Source organism: Mirounga leonina, unplaced genomic scaffold, assembly GCF_011800145.1.
Source record: "Mirounga leonina isolate KUSES-001 unplaced genomic scaffold, KU_Mleo_1.0 Mir_151, whole genome shotgun sequence".
Taxonomy (NCBI): Eukaryota; Metazoa; Chordata; class Mammalia; order Carnivora; family Phocidae; genus Mirounga; species Mirounga leonina.
This window is the reverse complement of record NW_023270377.1, coordinates 59,058,915-59,081,037: the sequence shown is the minus strand read 5'-3', so window position 1 is coordinate 59,081,037 and position 22,123 is coordinate 59,058,915. Positions and strand designations below refer to the sequence as shown.

Below are 22,123 nucleotides of genomic sequence, written 5' to 3'. Positions count from 1 at the left end.
CAAAAGTCCTCTCTCTGGAACTGATCTGAGTTTGAAAAAGGTAGAGCTTGAAGTAACCTGTGGGAGTACTTTTCATTCTCATCCTCGCACATCTTACTTACCTCAGTGGAAAACATTATTTCTCTTTATCTTTCAAGGTGACCCAAAAGCATCCAAAACTGGGTCTCCAAGAAGTATAGCATGTGTCCTCTAATGAACTGCCACAATTCATTCTTTGAAAGTAAAAATATCAAAACTATGTAGTCATTTAAAAGAATGAGTTTGAACTAAGATTTGATGTTTATAATGAGTGCAAAAAGCAAGTCCTAACAGTAAGTATGTGAGTCCATTTAAAATATTTACACATATTTGCCTGTAAAAGGCACAGAATGATGCTCACAGTGGCTGACTGGAGAGCTGGATTGTGGTGCGCAGAGAGGGTTAGGAAGGGGACCTGGGCTTTTTTCCTTTATTCATTTCTGAATTGCCTGGATGTTTCACCAAGTGTGTACTTAAATTCTTTAAAATTAATTAGGGAACATCACACACATCCACCAAGAATCTTTATCAGTCTTTAATGCATTAAAAGTCTGGGAAACCGTTAAATTCTTGTTTTGACTGGTTCCATGGAGAGTTCAATTCCTTCACCAGACATTCCTTAAATACTAGGTTCTTTGCCTGGCACCAGGCTACCAAGATCAGTAACACCTGGTCTATGACAGGATGGAAATCTTCCCCAAAATGCAGCTAAGAGGAAAAGTGAATTTGGTAAGAATGGGCACCATCATCACTAGGTATACAACGGCACCCTCACTTGTCTCATAATTGGCCTTCTGTAGGCTTCGTCTTTCGGCAGCGCCATCCTCTCATTCTTAAAAGTCAGATTTACGATTAAGACTCCAGTTAATACCGTTGAGCGGGAAGTGTCCTTGGGGAAAGAGAAGTCCCCGGAACAGACCCACTGGGGTATCCAGAATTGATTTTGCAGCTGCACACAGATTCCTGTCTTAACCTGGAGTCTCTGCTGAATAATGTAATTTCTGGGACAGCAAAGGGGCAGCTGGTGACTTTGAACCAAATTTTACCTTTCAACTCAATTCAGGGAAATTTCAACAGAGTGGCCGACGATGCAAAGTGCTATGTTGAACGCTAGATTGTGCTTTATTTTTTCCTCCCAACTTCACGTTTCCATGCACCAAAATGTTGATGCTACAAATATTGGATGCCACGCTTACCTGACAGGCTTCTTCCATCCCACCTGGGCGCAGGGGCTCTGAGCGAGCGCGCGAACCGTGGCTGGAGCCCGCCTCTCGCGGCCGGAGCTGGCTCGGCGGGCCGCGGGTTCCCCTGCTGGCCCCAGAGCCGGAGCCGCTTTGCTGCCGGGGCTCCCGCAGTCAGCCCCCCGCGCGCACGCGCGCTCCCCCGGGGCGGCCCCAGCGCCTCCAGGCTTCGGCAGGGCTGCGACTGGACAGTTCCAGCGGGCGGGGCGGGGCGGGACGGCTCAGGAGTGCTCCGCGACCACGTGATCGGCGCTAACATGGCGGCGCCCAGCGGCGTCCACCTGCTCGTCCGCGGAGGTAAGCCCCTGGAGAACGGCGCCGCGGGGGTTTGCACGGTAGCTCACTCGCTAAGCACCCGGGTTCAAAGGGGTTACACACCCGCGCTCAAACATTTCGCCGCACACGAATGTACTTTTAGTTCTACCGATACAGGCAGACACGCAAGCTGACACAGGGACACGCCGCAGGAACACGACACATTTATTCACTCGTCATTTGCCTGGACTGCGTCACTGCGTGGCATCTATTCGCAGTCACTCCTTGAGGTTTATGGGACATTGTCTGAAGTTTTCTTCCCCCACGTCAGTTGTATGATTAGTGTAGCAAACTTACTTATTTTGGCTGCGGAGCGATGAACCTACGGTAACTCGGGAATGCGCCTGGATACCCAGTTGCCACAGAGAAAGCAATTGGTTTGTTGTATATATTGGCATGATACAGTACGTCTTTTGGGAGACTTGCAACATGTGATTATTCGGTTACAGTGACTTAAAGTGAAGAAGCGAAGAAATCATGTCCGGAGAGCTCTCAGTAGGTGTTACCCTTGCGTGAATGGTGAGACTTTAGTAAATAGATACTTTTGCAGGTATATTAGGGAAATCCTTGTTAGATTTGTTCTGAATCTTGGTTAGAAAGAACTAGGAAGTTGTTTCAAGGATTGGGAAAGAGGGGAACTAACAGAGTTTGAGGGACTGCTTAGGTGTCAGGCACATAGGAACAGCAGTCCTGTGAGGTAAATTTCATAGTAAATAGCTACCGTTTATTAAGTGCTTTTTAAGTACATGGTCCTGCGTCAGCACCTTACATATGCTAGCTACCTTTTAAAACCCAATGAGTTAGTGCGCGCTTCAGCAGCACCTATACTAAAACAGGAACGATACAGAGATTAGCGTGGCCCTTGCGCAAGGACGATGTGGAAATTCGTAAAGCGTTCCATATTTTTTGGAATTAGAATTTTAAGATTACAAGTAAATAAAGGAACACTGTACTGTGAAAAGTAAATAAATAAAATCCAATGAGTTAGGCGTTACTCCCGGTTTGCAGACGAGAAAAGTGAGGCAGAGAGGTTAAGTAATATGACTAAGGCCGCACAGATTCTAAGAGGAGCCACAGGAAGATTTGAAGGGAGAGAGGTGCAAGAAGAAGGTGATGTAAGCAGTATTTTGGGCTGGTTGGTTATTAGAGTGGAAGTCAACAGGAGAATGCAGCCCTGTGAAAAAAAGCCCCAATTTACATCTCTTAGGATCTGGGCTCCAGGCCAAACTCTGTTTACTAATCAAGTTACTTTTCTGTTTCCTCTTTTGGCAAGAAATAATGGTGTTTAGACTTTTTTGTGTACCACAGGTAATGGTGAAGAGAATCTGGGGAGATAGTCGAGGTAGAGGAGGAATCAAAACACACACACATGTATATTTTATATATATACACATATATGTGTATGTGTATAATCCCCGCAGATTACAGAAATAGCATATTATTTATTTAATTTTTTTTTGGGTCACTTCTGCTTTTGACAAATGGTGGTTCAGACAATCCTGGGAAAGACTGCTATAGGGAAGCCAGGTCGGGTTATTGGTTCCTATAACCCATTCCATTATATCCCACAGTGCTGCAACAACTAAAAGAGGGATCTTCTGACTAGAAAAGGGACAGAAAATGTGTCATCAGGGAGAGATTTATTGACCAGGAAAGGTCACCTTTATGGACTATCCATAGCTAGTTTTAAATTGCAGACAGGCTGTCCTATACCACTTGCTCCCCAAGCCCCTAGGATGGAAAACGAAGGGTAAATTCATGAAGGCTCCTGTCTCTCTCTTCTTCCTTTTCACACACTTAAATTGATGTAAATCAATTCACTATAAGTCTTTCTGTGTCAGGGTTTATCATCAGCATCTGTGTGCATCTTTCCCTCCTGGAAAATAGAAAGAAAACATTTTTTTTAACCCGTTTAGAAGGCATAAGGTTTTTTTTCATGACTCTCCAGCTCACTGTAGCTTTAGTCACTGTATACCCTATAGACAGTAGTTATAAACCTCCTCTCAACATCCCCACTCCTGTTAATTCTTGTTCAGCAGGAGCTATGTTTTATCTGTCCAGTTTAACAAGCATAGTAACTGGCTCAAAGTTATACTTTTTTTTTTTTTAAGATTTTATTTATTTATTTGACAGAGAGAGACACAGCGAGAGAGGGAACACAAGCAGGGTGAGTGGGAGAGGGAGAAGCAGGCTTCCCGCGGAGCAGGGAGCCCGATGCGGGGCTCGATCCCAGGATCCTGGGATCATGACCTGAGCCGAAGGCAGACGCTTAACGACTGAGCCACCTAGGCGCCCCGGCTCAAAGTTATACTTACTAAACATACTGAATTGAGAGGCTGTTAAGACTGTGCTCTCTTCCATCATGGACTAAGGGATGGGTAGAAACTGTGAGTAGTGACATTGGAAAGGAGAAAGGACATATCAATCTGTTGAAAGCAAGAGATAAGGTAACAAGAGCCTTTTAGGGATGAAATTATTCCCTGGATTAGCACTGGCAGGAAATCCCAGATCCTGGCACATAATGCCTACTGTCAGGTCCCAGGAACTCTTCCTTGCTTAATCTCTCAATCCCAACCCCACTTATAGGAATCCTTGTTCCAGCTCCTGAAGGCATTACACAGGATCCTTTGTATAGGAAGAAATGGGGAAGGCAAGTAAGTGGGGCATACTTTCTCCTTTACACTCTGGTCACTTTTATGAGCCTGGCTTGTCTTCTACCTCTCTGATTTTCCCAGACTTTCACTAGGCTCTCTGTTAGGTTTCTAAATATTATTGTTCCCCAGGATTTTGTCCTAAACTTTCATCCCTGCTTTCTCTATTTGTTGTCACCAATCACCTTTATCTACCTCGATGACTGCAAATCTAGGCGATTTTTAAAAAATGAACAGAGCGTCTGCTGGAACTGGGCACCAGCCTCAATTGCCAGCTCTTTGTTGGGTATATTTTCCTAGATGTCTCTTAGGCCCTTTAAACTCAACAGGTCCAACGTGGAAATGAATATTTTTCTCCACATCTTCTTCTGGGCTTATAGACTTTGTCTCCATCAATGGTATTACCATACAGTCAGTATTTAAGTGAAAGCATTTGCGTTCTCTTGGTCCCCACCTTTTTTTTTTTTTTTTTTAATTTCTCTGTCCTGGGGCGCCTGGGTGGCTCAGTCAGTTGGGTGTCTGCCTTCATTTCAGGTCATGAGGCCAGGGTCCTGGGATAGAGCCCCACGTCAGGCTCCCTGCTCAGCGGGGAGCCTGCTTCTCCCTCACCCTCTGTCATTCCCCATGCTCTTACTCTCTCTCTCAAATAAATAAATAAAACCTTTAAAAAAAATTTTCTCTGTCCAATGAGTTAGTAAATCCCATTTCTTTTTTTTATCTAAGATTTTATTTATTTATTTGACAGTGAGCGCACAAGCAGGGGGCAGGGGCAGAGGGAGAGGGGAAAGCAGACTCCCCACTGAGCACGGAGCCCGACACGGGGCTCAATCCCAGGCCACTGGGATCACGACCTGAGCGAAGGCAGACACTTAACCATCTGAGCCACCCAGGTGCCCCGGTAAATCCCATTCCTCCCCTGCCCCCAAGCTATGTATTTACTTATTTTTGTAATTCAAGTTTAATTAACCTATAGTAATGTGTTACTTTCAGATGTACAATATAATGATTCAACAATTCTATACATTACTTGGTGCGCATCATGATAAGTGTACTCTTAATCCCAGTAAATCCCATTTCTTGGATCCCTCCAGTTTTTGGCATGGTCTAGGTACAAGTCTTTACCATTCCTTGGCTAGACAGGGCCTTTGTAACTGGTCTCCATCTCAGTCCATCCTCTTCCCCACAACTACAGTTCTTTCTCTAAAAGTCTGCTCTGATTATGATGCTTCCCTGCTGAAAAACTTCTGGGAACTCTTCATTGCTGAGATAAAGTCCCTTAGCATGGAAAGCCAACTCCAGCACAGTCTGGCCTCACTTTATCTTTTCAGCCTCATCTTCTGTCAGTTCCCTCTCCTTATATCGCTGCTAAGGTTAACCATGTGCACCTCCTTAATTGTGCTCCTGCAATGTCCTTTTTCGCCTGACAAACCATTCATCCCTCAAGGCCACACATAAATGCCATCTCTCCTTTAAGCTTTCTTTGCTTCTGCCCAAACTAACCCACTCTGCTTATATAGCACTTGGGGCATACCTTTACCACAACACTTGTCACCTGGCATCAAAGTATGTACACTTCTCTAAAAAATATTAGTTTACACCTCTATCTCCCCGATAGAATGGGAGCTTCTTACAGGTGTGTCTTACCTTCTTTGTCTCCCCAAAGCCTGGAGCACAGTGTCTGCGCATGGTAAGTACTCAGCTTCATAACTGAATGAAAACCCTTTCAGATTGCAACCTCCTATAGAAATACTTGCGCACAGAGATTGTATGGTAGGCCTAAAGAATCAGTATCTCAAAATGTCAGTTTTATTCACATAACAGGTCTAGATAGTGAATTTTTTTCCTTCCTTCCTCCCTTCTTTCCTTCCTTCCTTCCTTCCTTTCTGTTTTATATTCCATATCTCTCCAAGAATAATTTAAGACAATTTTACTTCTGTGTATCTTTTTTGGCAACTATGAGAATTTCATTCCAGGTTATTTGAATTGTGAATCAGACTTATAATTAGAAAAAAAGAAGTTGAAATGGGGGAAGGGAAGAAATCTAAAAGAGAAGTGCTTGAAGTTTAAGCAGAGTAGCCATGGGAGAGATGAAGGAAGCAGATGGAAGTAAACCCTCACACCTAAGGACTATCCTGCTGTGGAAACAAGCCACATGGAAGGAGCTGACGCTGTGAGAGGAGAGGGGCCGACTGTTGGCAAGTCTGGCAGAAACTCTAAGAAAGGCTGGTGGGTGTGTGGAAGAGTCTGGCCTTCCCAGAGGGCCGTGTGGCAATGTCTGTCAAGATGTAAGGTATACCTGCCTTTTGCCTAACAATTCTGCTTTTAGGAATTTATCCTAAGAGACCAATATGATGAGTATGTAAAGGTGTTTGAACGAGATTGTATATTGGTGATATTGGACAGAATCTGAAATGTCCAGCGCCTGGGTGGCTCAGATAGTTGGGCGTCTGCCTTCGGCTCAGGTCGTGATCCCAGGGTCCTGGGATCGAGTCCCGCATCGGGCTCCCTGCTGGGCGGGGAGACTGCTTCTCCCTCTGCCTCTGTGTCTCTCTCTCTCTCTCTGACTCTCATGAATAAATAAATAAAACATTAAAAAAAAAAAGAATCTGAAATGTCCATTGGTAAGGGAATGGCTATATAAATTGTGGTTCATCCATGCACTGGGGTGCTATGCAACCATTAGAAAAGATGATGTCGAGGGGCATCTGGATGGCTCAGTTGGTTAAGCGTCCAACTCTTGGTTTCGGCTCAGGTCATGATCTCAGGGTCATGAGATCAAGCCCCATATGGGGCTCCACGCTCTTCATGGAATCTGTTTGAGATTCTCTCTTCCTCTCCCTCTGCTCCTCCTGCTCGTGGTCTCTCTCTTTCTCAAATAAATAAATAAATCTTAAAAAAAAAAAAGATGATACCGATGTACTGTAGACTTAAATAGTCATTGACACATACTGAGGAAGAAAAAAGGCAGGATATAGAACAGTGTATCCTCCTTATGTAAAAGTCTGTAGCTTTGCTTTCTCATGTATGTATGCACAAAGAGGTATCTAGAATGATGTTCACCCAAAAGTTCATAGTTGTTATTTCTAGATGGCGAGATTGGACTGATTTTTACTTTTTTGTGTTTGATGTGTTTGAATTTTATATGAGCATTTTTGTTATCCAGGTATTAGTAATATATCCAAATAGGATATTTGTATTATTCATTACTATACTGTAATTTAAGATGCATATAACGCTACTAATATTTCATTATTCTTGGTTTTTTTAGTTTAACAAATGTAAAAAGTATTTACAAGTGCTTCTGTTCATTTGTGACTCTAAGGCCATCAATTCTTCCGCTGAGAATTCTCTTACCATAATGGTTTTCAAAAATTTAACCTCCAGGTCAGGGAGGGGCTGTTGCACATCATGAATTAAGTACTTTAAACTTTTGTCGATTGACCTGAGATCCTTACTATCTGTATAGCTTCTGTAGGAAAATGTATCCTCAATTTTGCCAAACCAAGTTAGAATTAAGTTTTGGGATGTGGTCTATGTGCAATTTGGAAAATGCTAATGTAATAAGGAGGTTCCTGTGACTTAAATGTTGCTAGCCAGAGAATGAAATGGATTTTTGCTAATATGATATCTTCCAACTCTATTATAATATAGCTTGTTACTCATAGATTAAGACATACTTAATAATCAAATATTGGTCCTAAATTCTCTAAAGTCAGACATGTCCCTAAAGCCATATATGTTCTTATGTTTTTCCTCTGCTTGAAACCGCTTTCTCTAACACAGATAGCTCCTGTCTCCCATTGAAATTATAAAATCTCAGTGCACAGTGTAGGACATGTAGACCCTCAATGATGAATACTTGCAGTCATTAAAAAAAAAAACACCCATGATGTTGACCTGTATTTGTTGACATGGAATGATGTCTACAACATATATTGTTTGGAAAAAGCAAGTTATAGAACAGTTTAATATAATCCCATTTTGTAAAATGAAATACCAGTATCTTTATGTGTGTCTAAGTGTATAACGTACTGAGAGAGAGAAAGAGAAAATATTCTAAATACTCAGTTTCTATGAAATGCCCACTTTCCCCAAGCACTGGAGATCTCTGAAAATGAAGAGTGGATGCTATATATCTTAGGGAATGTGGAAAGATGGAAGGAGAATAATATGCATGCGGAGCATCACTTGAACATATTATTTTACGGTTAAAACAGCTTTTTCTTGTGGAGATTGGATTTTCTTTTTTAGCTTTTGAACATGGAAAATTTCTTTTTTTTTAAGATTTATTTAATTATTTGAGAGTGTGTACACATGTGCAAGTGGGGGGAGAGGGGCAAAGGGAGAAGCAGACTCCCCACTGAGCAGGGAGCCCAACTTGCCTCGGGGGCTCGATCCCAGGACCCCCGAGATCATGACCTAAGCTGAAGGCAGACGATTGACTGACTGAGCCACCCAGGCGCCCCGGAATATGGAGAATTTCAAACATACACAAAAGTAGAGAGAGCAGTAAAATAAACTCCCGTATACCTATCACCTAGTTACAATAATCACCAACTTATGGCCACTCTTGTTTTAGCTTTACCCCTAGCCACTCTCTCCCTAAAACTGGATTATTTTGAAGCACATCCCAGATATCATCTAATTTCACCTGTAGATTTTTCATTATGTATCTCTGGAAGACAGGGAGCCCTTTTTATTTTCTTCTTATATCCTACATACCAGCTCTAGAATTTCCGATTGGTTCTTTTCTTATAGTTTCCATTTCTCTGTTGAGATTTCCCAGCTGTTCACTCATTATGTCTACCTTTTCCTTTAAGTACTTGAACATACATAATTTTGCTAACCATTTTTAAAGTCCTTCTCTGTTAATTCTGTCATCTGGGTGATTTCAGGGTCTGTTCCTGTTTTACTGACTGCTTGGTTTTCTGTTCTCTCAGCCATTTCTTTTTAGTTACAGTTTGTGTCAATGCAGATCAATTCTATAACATGAGAAGTTACTATGAATCAAAGCATAAATACACAAACACAATGTACAACCTGAAATAGATGTACAGCATTCAGATATGAAACAAAAGGGAATGTTCATTCACACACACAGTAGCTTGAGATCTGTTGGATATGGTTGTTGCAGTGTAGGTTCCTGAAGATGGGAAAAAATGACTTTGGTTATCAAGACCAGTGTGGCCATATTAGATACCGGAACATCTAAGCATTAGCGTGTGACCATGAAAACAAAAGACCTTAGAGAGGGTCTATTTTTAAAAAGCTTTCTGTGCATTGAGGCAATTGTGAAAAGATTTACTCTCCAGAGTCAAGCCCACGTTAGGCTTAGGATCAGGTTCTAACTATCTAAAGATACTGACTGAGAACAGAAAGTATTCTAAATGTGGGTATTCTGATTGAGTTTTTTTTTTTTTTTAAGATTTATTTATTTATTTTAGAAAGAGAGAAAGAGGGGGGGTGCCTGGGTGGCTTAGTCAGTTAAGCATCTGCCTTCAGCTTGGGTCATGGTCCCAGGGTCCTGGGATCAAGCCCCGTGTTGGGCTCCCTGCTCAGTGGGGAGCCTGCTTCTTCCTCCTCCCCACATACTCTGTTGCTGTCTCTGTCTCTGTCTCTCAAATAAATGGATAAAATTTTTTAAAAAAGAGGGGGGGGTGCCTGGTTGGCTCAGTCGGTTGGGCGTCTGCCTTCGCCTCGGGTCGTGATCCCAGGGTCCTGGGATCGAGCCCCGCATCAGGCTCCCTGCTCACTGGGAGGCCTGCTTCTCCCTCTCCCTCTGCCTGCCACTTCTCCTACTTGTGGGCTCTCTCTCAAATAAATAAATAAAAATCTTTAAAAAAAAGAGAGAGAGAGTGCATGCAAGAGCACAATAGCAGGGGGAGGGGTAGAGGGAGAGAAGCGGACTCCCTGCTGAGCACAGAGCCCAATGTAGGGCTAGATTCCCCAAACCTGAAATCATGACCTGAGCTGATTTGATCGAGTCTGATGCTTAACTGACTGAGCCACCTAGGCGCCTCTCTGATTTTTTTAAAAAGTATTTATAGAAAGAGTATAAAAGTCTTTCTGAATTTAATGTAATTCCAGTTTTCACTTCCCAAATACTTGATTGACAGTTTTGGCTCCTGCACATATTTGCCTTTTTAATTTCAAAATTTGGCAATTTTACCTTCAAAACAGATATGTGTGTGTGTGTGTGTGAGTGATCCTATCTTTTTTTTCTTTTTACAGATACGTTTTTAAATTGTAAAAACTATTCAACATACACAGAAATAAGCATTTTGAAATTAATTGAGGTCAGTGTATTTTGACTCTTTGGAATCAGTTTAGCTAAATGAATCTCGTGCTTTTGTTGATTAGGAATAGGTGATAAGTATATATAAACAAAATTCACTCATTATGCTTTGATTTGGGGTAGATTCCAATCCATCATTTCCCTGGCTCATATCAATTACTACATAAGAAGTCAAATGCAATGTCAAACCCAAAGCCGCAGAGGGGGAAGAGTTTAGTTCTCAAAGAGAACAGTAATAGCTTAACAATGTAAAATTTTATCCTGAGTACACAGGCATTATATCAGTACTGCTGAAACAGTGCATTGAGGATTTATAGTAATGTCTAGAAATTTCTTCTAAAGGAGCTCATGGAAAGCTTTTTGTATTACCTGTTTTATGGCCTTAAAGATTTAATGAACCAAACGAAAATTGAATCTCTGTTCCACATTCCATTCTTTAGGTAAGAAAAAATTTATTCTCATTTTCTTTTTTTTCTTTCTTTTCTTTTCTTTATTTCCTTTTCTTTCTTTCTTTCTTTCTTTCTTTCTTTCTTTCTTTCTTTCTTTCTTTTTCTTTCTTTCTTTCTCTTTCTTTCTTTTAGAGAGGGAGGGGAGGCAGAGGGAGAGAGAGAGAATCTTAAGCAATCTCCATGCCCAGCGCAGAGCCCAATGTGGGGCTGATCTCATAACCCTGAGATCATGGGCTGAAATCAAGAATCAGCTGCTTAACCGACTGAGCCACCCAGATGCCCCTATTTTCATTTTCAAAGTAGAGTTTTACGTGTCCATATTTCTTAAGCCACATTAGAGTAATCATCTCAACTCATTTTGGGTGTTAATATTGACCTTCATCATCTAGTCAAAACCTTCACATGCTCTTCAAACCAATCAAAACCTTCACATGCTCTTCAAACCAATCAAATTTGGGATCCTCAGCATTTTCTGAGTCAATAAGGTATGGAATTAGCAGATTTGATGAAGACCTCTTTTTTCCTTGTCACATTGGATGTCTAGATGCCGTTTGAATTGGGTTTAGAAGATGGGATAGTATAGGTGTTTCTTGGCCTGAATCTCTAAACAGAATAGATATAGAAGGGATAACAGGATTATAAAGGAACTAGAGAGACTAGCTGTGGACTGCAGAGCACCAGCTGGATTTGGGGCAGCCAGAATATTCTGGGAGGAGTTACTTGAAAGTGTTACAGCAGTTATTTGATTTGAATAAATCTGTGTGGGTAGGCGCAGCACCAGAAGCATTAGCCCCAGTCTGAGCCTGGCGACCCTCACTTTGCCCTTGTCCACTGCATTGTCATCAGTGCGTGGTGCATCTCACTGAATGGAGGTGGAGAACCCCTGGCTTGGGGTAGGCACAGGTGAGGTCTACCTTTTTTTTCCCCTTGATTGTGGGTCACATTTTTCTGCTTCTTTAAATGTTATCTAATACATAATTGTATATGTGACATAATGAATAATACCTTGTACAGATTACGTTGTTTTTCTTTAAAATATGTTGAGTTTTGTTCTGACAGGCAGTTAAATCACTGGAAAATCTTTTTGATTCCACCAGCCTTGGTTTTATTCTTTGTTAGAGTGGATCTGTTTGTTTTGCCCTTAGACCTAGAGTGTAGCCCTTACTCTACTGCAGAGGTCAGCAAACTTTTTCTATAGGGGGCCAGGTAATAAATATCTTAGGCTTTTGTGGACCCTGTGGTCTCTATTGCAACTCTTCAACTTGCCAATATAGTGCAAAAGCTGCATAAATAGTATTAAACAAATGAGCATAGCTATATTCCAATAAAATTTTCTTTACAAAAACAGTGAGCCAGGTCTTAATTTGCCCACCCTTGCTCAGCTAATGTGTGGTTCTTACTCCTAAGGCATGGTCTTTCTGAGGTCTCAGTTCAATGTATTTTAAGCTCAGTGAGGTCTTTCAACTCTGTTTAAGCTGGGACTCCCAACTTCTCTCAGCCCTGCAACCCCTAGAATCCCTGTTCACACTCAGCCTACAGCAGCTACTGTCTAGTAGACTTTGTGCCTCCCTTTCACTACTGTGACACACAGATTCCAGCTGCATCAGCAACCAGATCTCTGCTCTCTGCCTCCCTAAGCAGCGAGGTGCTGTGTTTGGCTCAGCTTCCACCTCCAAATGCCACAATTGGGATGGTTTCCCCAGGCAGAACACTGGGGACAGTCTGGGTTCACTTGGTGTATTTGTTTACCCTCAAGGTTCACCGTTTGCATTGTTCAATATCCAGTGCTAAAAAAAAATAGCTCCTTCATGTTTTGTCTAGTTAGTTTAGTTGTTTAGGACAGGAGGGAATTCTAATAACAGTTATGTCAACATAGCCAGAAGAGAAAGTCACTTTTTTTTTTTAAAGATTTTATTTATTTATTTATTTGACAGAGAGAGACACAGTGAGAGAGGGAACACAAGCAGGGGGAGTGGGAGAGGGAGAAGCAGACTTCCTGCCGAGCAGGGAGCCCGATGCGGGGCTCGATGCGGGCTCGATCCCAGGACACTGGGACCACGACCTGAGCCGAAGGCAGACGCTTAACAACTGAGCCACCCAGGCGCTCCACATTTTTTTTTTTAATCTATAGGTTTACTTTCCCACTTTTTGGTCTTTTTTTCTTGAAATTCATTTGTTGAAGCAGCTGGTTAGTATATCTGCCCTATGGAGCTTTCCACATTCTGGATTTTGCAGATTGTATATCTAATTGGGGTCATTTAAAATGTTCCTCTGTAAACTCACTGTTAGATCTAAGGCTTGGCCTGATTTAGGTTAGACTTTTTTTGGGGGGGGAGCAAGAATACTTCATAGGATGTTGCTTTTTGCTATGTTAGTGGCCACTGGTGATCATTACTTGGCTCCATTAGGTCATTGGAGTTTGCAAAATGGCAGTATGTTAATTCGATCATTCCTTCTTGATTTATTGTTGAAAAATGTCTACAGAGAGAAACTTTCTCATCAAGTATTTAATTACCCTGATAGACCTCATCCTGGAAAGTTAAATGCTTGGTTTGTTCTCTTTATTTACCAGTTTTTAAATAACAAGTTTATCCTCCAAAAGTGACCAGTGAGTTGTTGTTTAGAATAATGTGGGTTTATTTTTAATTGTGTATCTACTTCTTTAATTTTATGAAAGTATATGTAAGGATCATGCAGTGTTGAAACAGAATCCTAAGGCAGGATTGCAAGGTTCAAGGTAGAAAACCAAAAGCTATTGACAGAAGTAACATTTTAAAAAATGAATTTAGGGAATTCTTACCATAACTTAATGTTAGAGTAGAAGATTATAAGGTAAAAAGGATTGAATGTCCCCCAGAGCTTGTTGCAAGTTGAGTCTCATATTATTAGTCATTCACACTATAGCAAGAGACTCAGTTTTGTATCTAGTGAAATGTCAGATCTTGTGCTTACAATAAATATGCTTCTTAATATCCAAAGGATCATTGTATATAAGATGAAAGGCAACTGGGTAAAGATTTGATTTTGGATGCTGTCTCTACGACTTATCACATGATGAAAAAGAGTAACTTAATTTTCCACTCAACTTTGCTGTGAACGTAAAACTGCTCTAAAAATGAAGTCTAGGGGCATCTGGGTGGCTCAGTTGGTTAAGCGTCTGCCTTCGGCTCAGGTCACGATCACAGGGTCCCAGGATCAAGCTCAGCATTGGGCTTCCTGCTCAGCAGGAAACCTGCTTCTCCCTCTCCCTCTGCCTGCAGCTCGCCCTACTTGTCCGCTCTCTCTCTGTCAAATAAATAAACAAAATCTTAAAAAAATAAAAATAAAAATAAATTAAGTCTATTTAAAAAATAACTTAAACTTTCTGAATTTCACTTTCTTCATCTATTAAAAAAAGGAGGGGGTATAAAGTCATCTAAGTCAAATGAAAATTGAGAGAACCTGTGACAACACCTAGCATAAGAAATGCCCCTTTCCTTGTGGCAGATGTTCTCCATTGGTTGAAGCAATCACAAGGCAGCCCCGAATCAGGGGAGTGGACATAGGAGTCCTTAATGGGATAAGTGTCAGCTGTGACAATTGAAGGCTGTTTCTTGAATGCAGTGGAGAGAAGGAATGAACTTCCCAGATATATGCAAAATTTTGTCTACATGAGCAGATTTCTGAAAGAAAATATGCATGGCTTTCATTAATTTCCTAAAGTAAGATGTGATTTGGGGGAAAAAAAAGCATTTCCCTTAGATTATCAAAATTCTTTGATACTCCTCCTTGGAAAAGTGCGGTCTCTGTTCCCTCCCCTTGAATCTACACTGTCTTGTGACTGCTTCAACCAAAAGAGAATGGGGGAGGTGATGCTGTGTGACTTTCAAGGCTGTCATAAAAGGGGATAAAAAGGGATGCAGCCTCTGCCTTGTTCACTGGAGCAGTCGTGCTTAGAGCCTGGGTTGTCTTGTGAAAAACCTAACTTCCCTGGGGTGACCGTGCTGTGAGAAGGCCAAGCCACTTGGAGAGGCTATTTGAAGGTGGTCTGGTCAGGAGACCTAGTTTTTGAGTCATTGCATCACCAGACATGTGAGTGGATGAGCCTTCAGAGGGTTCCAGCCTCAACCATTGAGTCATCCTGAGCCTTCAAGTCTTCTTGACTAAGGGCCTTAGACTTCAGGCAGCCTCAGACATTCATTTTGGAATTCCTGACCCAAATAATCCATGAGCATAATAAAATTATTAGTTTTTTTTTTCTTTTATGCTGTCAGGTTTTGATTAACTTGTTGTACAGCAATGGTAACTGGAACAGTTTATAATATTTACTAGCCAGCAATAACTAATTTCAGTAGAAAGCCTACAAAGAGCCACTTGGTAGTACATGCAGGCATGTACTGTCTCCTGCAGATCCTGGAGTCACCACAGACAACAAAGTATAGGTTCTCGCCAGATATTTAAAATTTATTTGTAGCCTCAGTGAAGTTTATCAATCTGGAGTAATTTTTTATCATAAGTGATAGTACTTAATATGATGGCTGACATTCCATCTTTATAAGGTTTCCAGGAGAACTGAGCTAGAAAATTAACCCATGGCCAAATTTGTCAACAGAGAAATATTCATTGAGAAAAAGCAAAGTAGCAATATTACAATTGGGCCGAAGAGAATTTAGGGCAAAAAGCATCAAACAGAACAAAGAAGTTCATGCACCTTTTCCCTCTGTACACTCACCATTCCCTTAATGATCTCATCAGTCCCATGATCCATTAAGCTGGCAACTCCCATATTTATGCATTCAGCCAAGACCTTTCTCCTAAATTCTAGGCTCATACATTCAACTGCCTACTGAACATTTCCACTTGGATGTCTAATAGACATCCCAAAATCAACATGTCCAAAAACTCCAAAACTGGACTTCAAATCTCTTCCCTAAAATTTGCTCCATTCCAAAAACTTCCCTACCTTAGTTGATGGTAATTTTGTCTGTCAGTTTCTCAGACCATAAACCTTTGAATCACTCCCAGTTCCTTTCTTCTTCTCACTCTGTACCTAATCTGCCAAGAAATCCTATTTACTCTACCTTTAAGATATACCCAGAAAAGGGGCACCTGGGTGGCTCAGTTGGTTAAGCGTCTGCCTTCGGCTCAGGTCATGATCCCAGGGTCCTGGGATTGAGTCCCTCATCGGGCTCCCTGCTCATCGGTTAGTCTGCCTCTCTGCTTCCCTCCCCTCCCCCGCTTCTGCTCTCTCTCTCTCTCAAATAAATAAATAAAATCTTTAAAAAAAAAAAGATATACCCAGAATGCAGACAATTTTTTCACCCCCACTGTCACCACCCTGAGTTGAGCCACTGTTGTTTCTTACCAGGATTACTGTAATAACCCACTGCTGGTCTCCCTGTTTCTACCCTCACCCTCCTCAACTCGATTCTCAGCACAACAGCCAGACTGAACTTTTAAAAATGTCAGTCAGATCATGTCACTCTTTTGTTCAAAACCTGTTTCACTCAGAGTAAAAGCCAAAGTCCTTATAATATCCTATAAGGTCCTACTCATAGCACTTAACACGTTCTAACACACTGTATGATTTACTTATTTGTCATTTTTGTTGCTGTTGCCCATCTCCCCCACCAGAATGCAAGTTGCATAAGGAGAAGGAATTTTGTTTATTTTGTTCCCAGTGTATCCCAAGTACCTAGAACAGTCCCTGACACATAATAAGCATTTCATAAAGATTTTTTGAATGAATGAATGAAAAGTGGCTAGTGTTGTTTCAATATAGTTATTAATAATGAATCTTTATGAATCAAATAACATGTTAAAATACATAAAACAGCAACATAAAGCTGTTAAAAGCAAAAGGATAAAACCACAATCATAGTGGGAGACTTTAGCATGCCTCTAATTTGGCAATTTAAGTAGACATAATAAGGTTACTGAAGTTCAGAATGTTATAATTAGTAAATCTGATTTAATATTAAATTTGATACCTTGGATTAAAGATTGTTTTTTACAAATATACATGAAATTGGGATAAAATTTGATGTTATGCCACTAAAAACCTTAAAAAGTTCTAGAAAAAAAATTGTATGAACTACATTCTCTGATCACAAAGCAGTAGTGTATAAATTAACAGGGAGAGAGAAGAGATTTGATCCACATATTGTGGAAACACAAAAGGAACCTAGATAATGAAGAATGTGACACTAACACTGTAATGGACTTGGAATCCATGTTTCTTGTCCTCTCTGAGTTCACAGTCTTTTAGGGGGGATCAGACATGTAAGTCAGTTACTGCAACAGAGTAAGATAGATGCACAGAGAGAGGTAAGCAAATGGTGCAATGGGATCATCCAGTATAGACCGAGGAGTCTTCAGCTTCACAGAGGAGAAGACTGGATTGAGTCCTGCTGTGCAAGGAGGGCCTGGTCAGAGGAAGGAGTCTAGAGACAGGGTGTCCAAAGGCACCCTCTTATCCAAAGGCAGAGACGGAGGTGAGAAACTCTGCAGCCTCTGGGAGCTTTGCTGGTTTAATATGGTAGGCAAGGAGGGTGAGAGCTAGGGAGTAGCCAGAGAGGGGGTTGGAACCAGCTACTTGGCAGTAAATATACAGGATTTGGGGGCCACTTGAATGGGACAGCTGAAGCACATGTGTGAGAAGGGGTGAAGATGCTAGACTTCTCCCTTAGGGTTGGAGGAAATGATAGGTATGCATGTAGATGGTTCTTCAAGTGGGAGAGAGAAAAGAAAATTGAAGAAGCTCCTCATTCCCCCAAAGACTTCTATTTCTTTCTGTACATGTTTGCAGAGATTGGAGATGAAATGAAGTAGGAGATTGGGAAATAGGAGAGGAAACTGATAAGGGATAATAGAAGGATTGCCCAGCAGTGTTGAGATCCAAGTGAAATTAGAGTCAGTGTATTTGTAATGGCCCCATTCATTGCTACTGTGTGATTTTCTCCAAATGGGCATCATCTTGTGTGTATGAAAGAGTGAATGAAGGTAGATAGTGGAATTGACTGGAATTTTCCAGGTGGATGCCCTGGAAAGACCAGGGAGTAAGAGAAGTAGGTGGTTGGCAAGAAGGGGATTGATTTAATGAATTCTAGAGTCTACCCGAGGCTGTAAGTTTCCTAAGGACATGGACCCTGTCTATTTCATTTATTTCTGGGTCCATTATTATTATAATGAATAATCTAGGATGTAGAAGTAAAAAGAGAAGAGGCTGATAGTTTGGGGGGATAAGGAGTTCTAAAATGCGAATTACTAGCAAGGTCAAAGAACAGGTATAGTGGGAATGAAGAGAGAAAATTGAAAGGTTTGAGGGTAGTCTGCAGTTTCATGATGGAGGTGACTTCTGAATGGGCGCGTATAGTTTTTAATTTAATTGGAGGCAGCAGCGTAATACATTTAACAGTGCAAAATATATAATGGGGCTCTGAGAATAAGAGGAAGGAAAGCTCATTTGGAGGGGGAGTGCTCACTTCCAGAATTGAGCACTCTGTTGAATTGCGCCTTGATAGATGAGTCAGGTGGTCAGCAGGGAGCCTGGGGGTGGGGCCATTCCTAAGGGGATAAGGCAGGGCAGTGGTGGGAAAACCACGAGGATACAGGAAAAATCAAGACATGGCTAGAGGGCTCTGGAATGGAATGTTTGGCTAGAGCTGAGCATTTGTGTAGGGGAGTTATAGGAGATGATTAATAATATAGGTTAGTGCCAGGTCGTGGAGAGCCCTGAGGACCACCTGAGGGTCTGTCTTATGGGCAGCAGAGTTTTTTGACAAACAAGTGAAGTGGGGTCTCTGTTCACATGTGCTGTTGGTGGTGTTCTGGATGTACTGGAGAGGAAAAACCATTGCAGGTCAGTTAGGAGGTAGTGGCAGAAACAGAAATGAGGGCCTGAACAAATGCAGTGACCACAGGAAGGAAGGGGAGAGATGGATGCAGGAGGAATGATGCAGGGGAGAAATCCACAGGCTATGGTGGTTAAAAGGGGACTTACAGGAGGAGAGGAGTTGCCAAAGCAGAACAGGAATTGGCAGAAACCAACAGCCTAGTCAGGAAAAGAGAGGCTCAGGAGGAAGTTTCTAGATGGCTCAGTAAAGGTCAGTGAATTTGGCCACAGGAAGTCATGGTGACTTAGACCAAAATTTTAGCAATGGAAGGAACTGATGAAAAGTGATGGTGGTGGCTCTAGAGAAGTATGGAGGCCTGTAGTTTGTTTTTTTTTATACAACTTTATCAAAATATAATTCACAGACCGTACAGTTCACCTATATAAAGTGCACAGTTTGGGGCGCTTGGGTGGCTCAGTGAGCTTGTGCTCTCTCTCTCTCAAATAAATAAACAAATCTTTAGGGGAAAAAAAAAAGAAAGGGAAGGAGCAAAGTTCTGTCCACTGAGAAGGCCCACTCTCATTAATGTGAGAACACTAACAGCAGTGAGCTCACCTGCTCACCTAGCAGATCTTGGCTTTGAAATGCCATTTTCCTCTTCAGAAAGAAAGAGAGAGAGAGAGAGAGAGGGAGGGAGGGATGGGGGGGGGAGGAGTGGGGAGGGAAAAGCCAACAAGGCTCTTTGGAGAAATGGCTGATTCCAGAGCTGTGGCAGAGATAACAGATGAGCTTCGAATATCTTGTTCCAGAAAGTAATCAAAGAATGAAGTATAATCAAATAAGGAGGAGGACATGTAATGTAAAACACAGAAGCCAGGGCGCCTGGGTGGCTCAGTTGGTTAAGTGTCTGCTTTTGGCTCAGGTCATGATTCCAGAGTCCTGGGATCGAGCCCCACATTGGGCTCCCTGCTCAGCGGGGAGTCTGCTTCTCCATCTGCCCCTCACCCTACTCTCGTGCTCTCTCTCTAATAAATAAATAAAATCCTTAAAGAAGTAAATAAAACATAGAAGCCAGCATGAACTGGGCTCCCACCAGCCAAGTCAGGGACAATGTAAGGACCAAAATAAATTATAGGAACAGATTATAATCCACTCAATAAAATGGGAACTAAATAAATGAATTGGAAGTTTAATGAAAAACTGACAGGTGCTATAAGATCTGCACATCACTTCTGTGATATCCCTACCAAAGATACAGAACCTGAAATAACCACGAGCAAACATCAGATAAACCCAAACTGAGGGACATTCTGCAAAATAACTGGTCTGCCATCTTTAAAGGTGTCAAGGTCATGAAAGTCGAGAAAAGACTGACAACTGTTCCAGTCTGAAGGGGACAAAAGAAACAAGGCAACCAGATGTAAGCCCTGATCCTAATTAAACTGGATCCCTTTGCTATAAAGGGCATTTGGGGACAAGTGGGAAAACTTAGAGTCTGAGAATTAAATGGTGATAATGTATTGATATTAATTTTCTAATTTTGATGATTATATTCTGGCCATGTATACTAATGTTCTTGTTCACAGTAAATATACATTAAAGAGTATGTGGTGATGGTTCATCAAGTCAGCAATTTATGCTCAAATAGTTCAGGGAAAAAAGGTCTTTGTATTTTTATATTTCCTAATTTTCTGTTAAGTTTGCAATTGTTTACAAAACAAAACAAAGAGGAATGCAGCCCACCAGATCTGTTGCATGTCTCAATCTCCCAAAAATTGGGTTTTAAATTCAACCCCCGTCCAAGGCAGCTATTTGTGGGGAGGGGACCTCAAACCTCCCTGAATCATGTGCTCAGTGTGCATTTCATTGTCTGTAAATTGTGTATCACTTTTTTCATCTAACTTTATCCTGTGTCTTCCTCTAGCTGCCCATTTCTCAACTCCACTTCTGAGCAAAACTTCAAAAACAGTCTACGCTCCATTTTTAATTCCTCTCCTCTTAATCTCTCTTGAATTACTTTTTACAAGTAGATCCTATGACTCCATCACTTCTCTCGTTAAAAAAACAACATCCAATCACTAAATCCCAAGAGCCCTTATGTTATGAGAACTACCAGCAACACCTGACATAGTTAACTACCTCCTCCTCCTTCAAACACTTTCATCATTTGGCTTCCAGACACGTCATCCTCCCAAGCTATCCTTCTCAGTCACACTGGCTTCCTTCATGTTCCTTGAACACATCCAGCACATTCTGCACTTGCCATTCTTCTGCGTGTTAACACTCTTCCTTGAGCTATCTACACTGCTCACAAATTCATTTCTTTTTTTATCTACTCAAATGTCACCTTAGCAGTAGGACTTAATCACCCTGTATTTTCTCCATAACACAAATCACTATCTTTCATGTATTTATGTCTATTTCTCATAACCAGAGTGTAAGCTCCATGAAGACAGGATGGGGGAGAGACAGAGGGGGAGGAAGAGAGAGAATCTCAAGCAGACTCCCCACTGAGCGCAGAGCCCACCCCAGGGCTGGATCCCATGACCCTGAGATCATGACCCCAGCCAAAACCAAGAGGTGGCCGCTCAACCGACTGACTACCCCAGCGCCTCTAGTTTCTTCATTTTTAAAATCAGGATGAGACAAGTACCAACCTTACTGGGCTCCTATGAGGATTTAAGAAATAATGCCTGACAGTGGTATTAGTCACCTATTGCTGTGTTAACAAATTATCCCAAACAACAAGCACTTAACATGTCACAGTTCCTGAGGGCTGGGAACCTGGGCGTGACTTAGCTGGGTGCCCCTGGCTCAGGACCTCTCAGGAGGCTGCAGTTGAGCTATTGGCTGGAGATACACTCATCTCACAACTTGACTGGGGCTGGAAGACCCGTTTCCAAGCTCATTCACATGGCTCACAGCAGGCCTCAGTTACTTGTGGAGACTTCATGTTTTTGCCACCTATGTCTTTACAAGCAGGACTGCTTACAACATGGCAGCCTGCTTCTTCTAGAACTGGTGATTTGAGAGAGAGAGAATCAGAGTGCCCATGACAGAATCCACAGTCCTTTATAACCTAATCTGAGAAGTGACTTCCATCACTCCTGCCATATGCTGTCAATCACACAGAACAGCACAGTGTGGCCGACCAGGGTATGAATGCCAGGAGGCTGGGTCATTGGAGACCATCTACCATTGGCTCTTAGCACAGTGCATGACACATAATAAGCCCTTACTAACTATCTGTAGTGGTAGTATTAAGGTATTATGAAGATATATAAAGAAGAAAAAAGTCACTTACAGTCTTATCATTTTGATAGAAAGAGTAGGCGTTCCT

The 22,123-nt window shown here is 41.8% G+C and overlaps 1 protein-coding gene and 1 pseudogene across 3 annotated transcripts in view; both read left to right on the top strand.

Moving 5' to 3' along the window:
- Positions 1–1,507: 1,507 nt before the first annotated feature.
- METAP1D (methionyl aminopeptidase type 1D, mitochondrial) overlaps positions 1,508–22,123 on the top strand; it is an 83,531-nt gene continuing 62,915 nt past the window's right edge. The window contains exons 1-2 of one of the 3 annotated variants that reach the window (XM_035007770.1): positions 1,509–1,556; positions 4,161–4,228. In XM_035007770.1, coding sequence (XP_034863661.1) covers positions 4,216–4,228 — 13 coding nt within the window. In that variant the 5' untranslated portion in view covers positions 1,509–1,556; positions 4,161–4,215. Of the gene's footprint in view, positions 1,557–3,823; positions 4,229–22,123 lie in introns of those variants that run through there. The other 2 variants (XM_035007769.1, XM_035007771.1) reach the window with 2 other exon arrangements.
- On the top strand, positions 2,382–2,481 carry LOC118012723 (annotated as a pseudogene).